Source organism: Phoenix dactylifera, unplaced genomic scaffold (assembly GCF_009389715.1).
Source record: "Phoenix dactylifera cultivar Barhee BC4 unplaced genomic scaffold, palm_55x_up_171113_PBpolish2nd_filt_p 001736F, whole genome shotgun sequence".
NCBI classification, from domain to species: domain Eukaryota; kingdom Viridiplantae; phylum Streptophyta; class Magnoliopsida; order Arecales; family Arecaceae; genus Phoenix; species Phoenix dactylifera.
Window position 1 is genome coordinate 1 of NW_024069035.1, and position 7,920 is coordinate 7,920.

Genomic DNA, 7,920 nt, shown 5'->3' on the forward strand with positions numbered 1-7,920 from the left:
AACATGGATAATTTCTGATCTTCTTGTCTAATTGAGTTGCATATGCCCATGACCTTTTCTCATTATTTTTAACAAGAAGTGTGAGGAACATTTTGATGATATAATCTAGCATGGAAAGAAAGAGTAGGAGGACAAGAAGATACTGATGGGAAGGATTGAATATTAGGATTAGGGGCATGGGTAGAAGGAAAACCTAAGTGGGAAATAGAGGGAGATGGGATATTATTTAGGATTTGGTGGGGAGATTGCAGCATTCAAAACTTTTAATCCAAAATCTACATAATTGTGGCACATCAAATAGAAAGAAATAAATCAAATAAAAATTGCTAGAAATTCTAAAAAATATGGAAGAGGTTATATAACTTCTTACAAGAATAATAGCAGCCTTGTAACACTATAATTCATGTCCTTGAATTCACATAAGTGATATCCATCTACAAGAAAACTTGCACTTTACTATTTGGTGATAGTCAATTTGCCAGTGGTCACAACCCTCATCTATTAGGATGAGCTTCTGGGTTCAAATTTTGGGAAGGCTGTTCTTGAAGAATTTGATCTCATAACCTCCAGCAAACTTGAAATTATGATATCGTGATAACGAACTTTTAGATCCTAAAAGCTTAAATTAATAGGAAGGAATTAACAATCTATATTAGACTTAACAAAAAACATCATGAAAATGGCAACAATTTCTTAGCATTCCATATCACCCATGAAAATTAACTAACTTTATTCTAATGCTCTCTTTTCTTTTGGTGGTTAACTAACTTTATTCTAATGTTCTTATTGAGTTGCTGGTTAAGCTTGTTCATGCAAATGACATACTCTAGGGAGTTGTTGACAAACTTTATTTGATATTTAAATATGGGACCATATCATGTTTGCACATTTTAAAACTATTTGTTGACCATGATCAATGGAGAGGTCAAGGAGGGAGAGACAAGTTCTTTTATGTCTTGATCTATGAGGAATTAGTATATCCCATACTAATTCCATCCATAAGATCGACACAGGCCACCTCTAAATAATTGCATCTCCAACAGAATTTCTGACCTTCCACTACGTTCTACCAAACTCCTTGTCGTATTTAAGTATCCTGCTATCACCCACTATAAGAAATGTCCCTCTTACCTAAACCGACTATTCCCAGAAAATTTCATTTTCTTGATACATTCTCTCAGAGATCACAAAAATTAGCATTAAACAAATTTATCTTTTCTAATAAGTGGTATACTATGAACAGTTGGTGGAGAAACAATAATAATCAGTTACATATACATCACTAATTATTACAAACTTCTACTTTGAACCTTCCTAATATGATCTTGCATTCGTGATCTAGTGAATCTAGTGCTTGGAGATGTTCATGAAGTATGAGTATCCATATGCAATGCAATAGTCCTTGGATATGTTTCTTTTTAATATCCAGTGAGTTCTTGTGATTTTCTTCATAAACAATTCAGCAACGTGAGTTGTTCAGAGGTTTTTGAAGAATTAGAGTTTTCTTTAGGAACCAAGCTATTTGGTGAGTAATACATTTGTGTGTTAGGGCCCATTCTTTAGAGGTTAAAGAATTTACCTAGGAATCTATAGTTTTCTGAATAAGTATTTCTCAAACAATATTTAGATAGAAAAATAATTTATCCATATTCTTTTAAGCATTGAAAAGGAGCTCTGAAATCTATTATCTATGTTCTTTTGTATTACGACTTTCCTAGGTAAGTTGCAAGATCTATCAATATTTTCCATATTACCTTTTGTGTGTGTCTGTGTGTGTGTGTTATATTTTATATAATAGTATTATATACTATATTATATTATAATATTAGGGTTAGGGATATATTAGAAATAAAATAAAAGATTATTTTGCCGGCTGATAGAAAAATAACTTACCCACCTTCTAGGTATGTAAGACTTTCTCTCCATTTCATGAATAAATGCTACCCATGAAAAAATAACTTACCCATCTAGAGAAGCATTAGAATATGGATAAGTTGGCCAATAAGAAAGTTGACCAACTTTCCAATAATATTATCCACTAAAGAACAAGCCCTTAGTGTAACCATTCTTGAGCTAGGAGGGTGCCCTAGAGAATAATGTTTGAGACTCCAAATTACAATATGAAGTCCTTGATTGTAATATGAAATATGAACCTTAAATCATGTCATGGATTCCAATTAGGCTCACACATCATCTCATAGAAAGCTATCGGACATATCAGATATTTTAAAAAAAGATTTCTCTTTTTAAGATTACATTGATTATTTATCATCACTCATATTTGAACCTGAGATTTCTCATTTATAGAGAAAAAAATATATTTCTATCAATTTTCATTCTCTAAGCAATGCGTGGCAATGTATGTTCTATTAGCTGTCGACCTTCTCCAAAGAATTTTCTAAGCAGTCAAACAAACTGAAAAGATAAGAGACGGACATTGGATGCTATATAGCATTAGGGCCATCCAAAAGTAATACCATTATCCTTTCGGTTGAGCCGGTGCGGGAGACACTTTATCATGTCATGGAGACAATAACCTTTGAAGTCATCTTCTCATGTACAATAAGCGAAGAATCTTTCAAGCAAAAGGAAACTAGATATTCATTCCATTCTTGTGCCAACAAATATCCACTGTGCACAAATTTGATACTTCACCAACTATATTTAAGGTACAACAGGCAAATGAGATGATCCAATCAATGCCCCTTTTTCTTATTATTATTATTTTTAAACAAGAAAACAATATTTGGGAGGTCAGGAATGATCACAATTTCGAAATATTATTCAGAGTCTCAGAATGATTTTAATGAGAGTTTCGAAGCCAGGCACAAAAATATACATGTCACTGCCCTAAAGGAAACCTTGATAGATAGGAAAACTATGGCTCTTTGATTGCAGGTTCTGCATCCTCTTACAAGATTTATTACACCTGAAAGCCACCATCCCTTGATTTCTTTAAGGTTAATTTTAATGATAGAATTTTGAATAAAAGTGATTGGGGGGACGCTAGATTTGTAATAAAAAGTTTAAGTGGAGCATTAATTTGGGCTGGTGGAGTTAGATTGATTGATAGTACAGATCCAATAGCAAAACATTACGTTACATGAAAAGATGTGTCTTAGGCTACAAAAATTCTAAAAGCAACTCATATTACTCCCCAAAAAAATTCTTTGATGGTTTGTAGTTGGTCATCAGCATCTTTTGAAATTGTTTTTCATCTGTTTCAACAAAATTATTAGAAAATAAGGACAGCCCTACATTCTTTCAAAGCCATGCATATTTATAGAAAGATTGGATGGTGACAGATAATCACATTAAATCTGCTCCATGGATGATTTTTTCATATGTTCCTACTTTTTTTTTTTTTTTTGATTCTCGCATATGTATATATTTATTCTAGATTGATTTAATCAATCTGATTACCAAAAAAAAAAAAAAAAAAAAATCTCCTCTCACTTTTTAAATTTCTACATGGCATTCAAATTTGTAACTTTGGTTTGGTTTAGCATAAGACACGCAGTGGGCTGTCCAAGTTCGGAACCCACCTAAGTGGGACCCCACAAACTGGTGCCCCTGTGCCAGATGTTGATTCATCCCAATAAAACAAAGCAGTATTTTTCTGAAATAGGAAAAAAATCCAACCATGAATAACCAGAATATAGCGAGAGATATTCCAAGTGGGATCATTACACGCACTCTGTAACTACCAAAACTTGTAGCCATCTCACGCTACCAATCATGTGATAAATCCCCATAAAAACTATATTAGTCTCTCTTCCTCCTAATAAAAGAGGAAGAGGAGAGGAAAGAAAACCAAAAAAATACAGATGATGACACCAAGAACTATACGCGTAGCGGCGACGGACGAATCGACGGGCGTCATCTGTGCGCCGTGACGAGCGTCTCGATAAACCTCAAACCATCGAATCTCGGGGCGAACTTCTCCTCCCCTCCCCTCCTCGATCCGGTCTCCTTCCTCGAACCTCCCGATCCCTACAATCCGTTCGAAGAAAATACCCCAAGAAAAAAGGGAAAAAAACTTAGACCAAGAAATGCCCAATAGCTAGGGTTAGGGTTTCGGAGGAGGGGGTACCTCGATGGGGGTGGAGGACGGGCGGGCGGTGGCGGGGCGGTCGGCGCCCGAGGCGAAGGCCGCCGAAGATGCGGCGGCAACCGACGCGGCGACGACCCCGGCCTTCTTCATCTCCTCCTACGGCAGCTAAGTCAAGAACGAGACCTCCGGAATCTCGACAACACACGATCTCCTCTCTCTCTTAACTTCTTCTTTAGCCTACGCCCCAATTCCGCCTCCTCTCTTCTCATCTTATAGATCGAGTTTCTCCCCCCCCGCTCACTATAATTCTAAGATTAAATTGGATTTGAATGAGATTTGAATTCCGGGTGTGTTGGAGGCCCCGCTGTCGACAGCTGAACCGCGCGTCTCGGAAGCTTGCCCGCGGGCGGATGGGGTCCAATGAGAGTTCGACACATGTGCGGAGCACGCCCCAAAAAGACTCGGCCCAGGGTCGACGCCGCGAAGAGAAAAAGATAGAAGTTTTTTACACCAGATTACAAGCACCCAGCCATGCACACTCACAGTGTCTCGTGGACCCCAGCCAGCAGACATCCCAGGTCTGTCCACAGAAGTATATGACCTGTCAATCTTCAGCTAATTGGTCGTTCGAGCACTCGATCTTTGTCCTTAGTTTTTTCCCTATTTTTCGTTTCACTTTTAAAGTCTCCTAGCTTTCGGCTGGTGGCAGGGCATCAAAAGGGGACCAGGCACTACTCCTCTCTTTTTGATCCGTGGTCGAAGTTTAACAAGCGGGACCTAGAAGCGAGATATTTTTTTTATTTATATGACCAAAAAGAAATTTTTAAATAATGTAATAAAGTTTAGACAAAATTACAAGAACATCCTTCAGACTATTTATATTTAAATCTCAATTAAAAAATATCAATTAGCCACTAAAGCTTTAAATTGTTTGCACTCTGGCCCAACTATCTATCTTAATTCTAATACAATTAACGTAGCAACAAAAAAAGATAAATACCCTTGGATTAGAGGGGCTATTCTTTATGATCCATCCACCTGCACAATGCTCCATCTTCTATAATCCATCCAGCTGCATAGATCTTAAAGCGCGTCATATTCTATCATTCATCCACCTGCACAGATTTTAAAGCGCACAATCCTCTGTCGTCCATCAACCGACACATATTTTAAAGTGCACCACCTGCATCATTTGTCATTCATTTGCCAGCACAAATCTTAAAGTGCTCGTTCTTAGTCATCCATCCTCATGCACAAATCTCAAGGAGCTCTTTTATTTATCATCAATCCACATTCATAGATCTTAAAGCACTTTGTTCATGATCCATTTGCATGCAAAGATCTCAAAGTATTTTATCCTCTATCATCTATACATCCACATAAATTTTAAAGAGATTCATCATCTATCATCTATCACCTTCACATATCTTAAAGCACTCTATCATCTATCATTTTTCTGCTCGCATAAATCTTAAATTGCTCCATCCTCTATCATCTATTTGCTGCACAAATCTCAAAGCACTCCATCCTTTATCATCAATCTACCTACACAGACCTCAAAGCAGTTCATCATTTACTATTTTATACTTGCACAGATCTCAAAGCACTCCATCCTCTATCATTAATCCATCTTTTTTTTTTTTGGTAAAAGCGGTTACTCATTTCATATAGCTCAAACGTGAGTACAACCTGCTAAATCGCGGGAAAATAAAAGATGCAAAAAAGGGTGAACGTTAGAAGCAGACGTCCAAGTAAAATCTCCGGAATACCGAGCAACATAAGAGGCGACCCAGTCTACAGCCCTGTTCGCCTCCCTGAACACATGTCCTATCTGAACCTCGCCCAACAGCAGCACCACCCTACGAATCTCCCGGATGAGGGGGTGACCATCCCCAAACCGATCCGCCCCTCGGAGCCAGTCGATAACCACAGATGAATCTCCCTCAAGGCAGACCCGCTCCACGCCAAGTACCTGCCACGCATAGGATATACCCTCCCAGGCTGCCTGCAGCTCTGCCCCAACTACTGTGAGTCCTGGCGTGCGCCTCCCTCCTGCTGCTATCAACCTGCCAAGGTGGTCCCTAATCACAAATCCAACCCCTCCAGCTGCACCATCCACTGACCGACTGCCGTCAAAATTTACTTTGAGATAGTCAAGGGGTGGGGGTACCCAAGAAACAAGGGCAAACTGGGGCGCTGAAGCAGCGTGGAGAGTACCCCAGGTGTCCCTGACTATCCCAGAAAAGAATCGAACGGTAGCCGCTATAACCTCCCTCGCATATAGCGCAGCTCTATCCACCACCCTCCTCGGGGACAACCTGCTCCCCTCAAATAGGCCGGCATTCCTGTCCAACCAAATGTGGTAGGACAGGTATGCCATCAAAATCCCTACCTCTGTAGATCGGGGACTCTGCATGGAAGCTCTCAGCATCTGAATCATATCCTGACAGAGACTGTCGAGTCGGGTAGTAGGACCGGTGACCTCCTCCATATCTCTCTGGCTGTGGGACACTGCAAAAGAACATGCTCAATCGTCTCCTTAATATCTGCACACTCCTCACAATACTGAGAGACCACCATGCCACGCCGGGCTAACAAGCTCCTCGTAGGAAGGCAGCCCCAGGCCATCATCCAAATGAATAATGCCACTCGCGGGTGAATCCGCAACCTCCATATCCAACCACCCTCAATCTGACGAGCGGGCTCCCTACCGATCAATGCACGAAGATCACTGGCACGCACCCGCGTCCGTCCCGTCGGGACCTATACTAGCCTATCGGCCCCCCCACCACCGAAAATCGGAAGAGACAGAACTGACTCCGCCAGCTGCTCCCCAAAGACCTCCCGGATCATCTCCTCCCTCCATCGACCCCCCTCTGCGATCAACAGCTCGCTAACTCTGCACCCCGCTAACCTCGACGAATCCACCATGGTTGGCATGCGACAAATCAGCAACTCGGTCACCCAGCTATCCTCCAGCACATCAATAGACCGGCCGTCCCCTATGGTCCATCTAATCTCTGGAAGCACCACCCCTGCTCTAGTGCAAGTCGACCAGCTCGCACCCCAGTAGCCAAGGCACCATACTTGGCCCTCATCAGTGAGGACCACATACTCTCGAGCTCAAGCACAAATCTAATTGCATGTCTAGCCGCTAGGGCCTCCCGCATTGCCAACAGGGACTGCACCCCCAGACCTCCATGGCTAATCGGCTGGCACACAACATCCCACGCCATCAAGTGGACTCCCCCTCTGCCACTGCACCTCCCCCAAATGAAGTTCCTGAATAGCTGCTCAAGGGACCTGAGGACTGTAACTAGAATGAGAGTATTGGAAAGTAGATAGATGGGAACCGAGGTAAGAACTGATCGGACCAGAGTGATCCTACCCATCATAGAAAGTGTATGCATCCGCCACCCCTCTAGTCTGCGTCTGATACTGAGCTCCAGAGAGGTACAGTCCCTCCGCCGCAGCCGCTGACCGGAGAGCGGGACCCCCAAATATGTCATCATGCCCTCCTGCTCTCCCACCCCCAGGATCTCCACTATAGCCCGTCTCTCCGCCACTCTGGTCTTCGGACTGAAAGTAATAGCTGACTTGGTCAGATTGACCCGCTGTCCCGATGCTGCACAGTAATCCCGCATAATCTGACAAATAACTCGGGCCGTCTGCCATGACGACCTAGCCAGGAGCAAACAATCATCAGCAAACAACAAGTGGGAGATCGGATGAGCCCTCACCGTCGGCCTATAAACCTCCAGCTCCTGAGAGGCCACTGCCCGTCGTAGGGCTCTAGATAATGCATCTGAGCACATAATGAATAATAGGGGAGAAAGGGGGCACCCCTGACGCAACCCCCCTGACGA

The 7,920-nt window shown here is 41.9% G+C and overlaps 1 protein-coding gene and 1 long non-coding RNA gene across 2 annotated transcripts; both read right to left on the minus strand.

The window, feature by feature from the left end:
- Nucleotides 1-3,614: 3,614 nt before the first annotated feature.
- LOC103714961 lies at nucleotides 3,615-4,351 on the minus strand. Its single transcript, XR_001879884.3, has 2 exons — nucleotides 4,094-4,351; nucleotides 3,615-3,993 (listed from the first exon to the last, which is right to left on the minus strand). It is a non-coding gene; the product is annotated as an uncharacterized LOC103714961 (long non-coding RNA).
- Nucleotides 4,352-5,161: 810 nt separating this feature from the next.
- LOC120109032 lies at nucleotides 5,162-6,545 on the minus strand. Its single transcript, XM_039122767.1, has 2 exons — nucleotides 5,824-6,545; nucleotides 5,162-5,237 (listed from the first exon to the last, which is right to left on the minus strand). The coding sequence occupies exons 1-2, from the start codon at nucleotides 6,543-6,545 to the stop codon at nucleotides 5,162-5,164; spliced, it is 798 nt and encodes a 265-aa protein (XP_038978695.1).
- Between the last annotated feature and the right edge of the window lie 1,375 nt (nucleotides 6,546-7,920).

What these genes read in the sequence shown, in the direction of transcription:
- LOC120109032 (XM_039122767.1), bottom strand. Translation starts at nt 6,545, where the DNA reads ATGGAGGAGGTCACCGGTCCTACTACCCGACTCGACAGTCTCTGTCAG. An exon ending in GTCGCCTCTTATGTTGCTCG is followed by an intron (nt 5,238 to 5,823) that starts GTATTCCGGAGA and finishes CAAATGATGCAG; the next exon opens with GTGGTGCACTTTAAAATATG.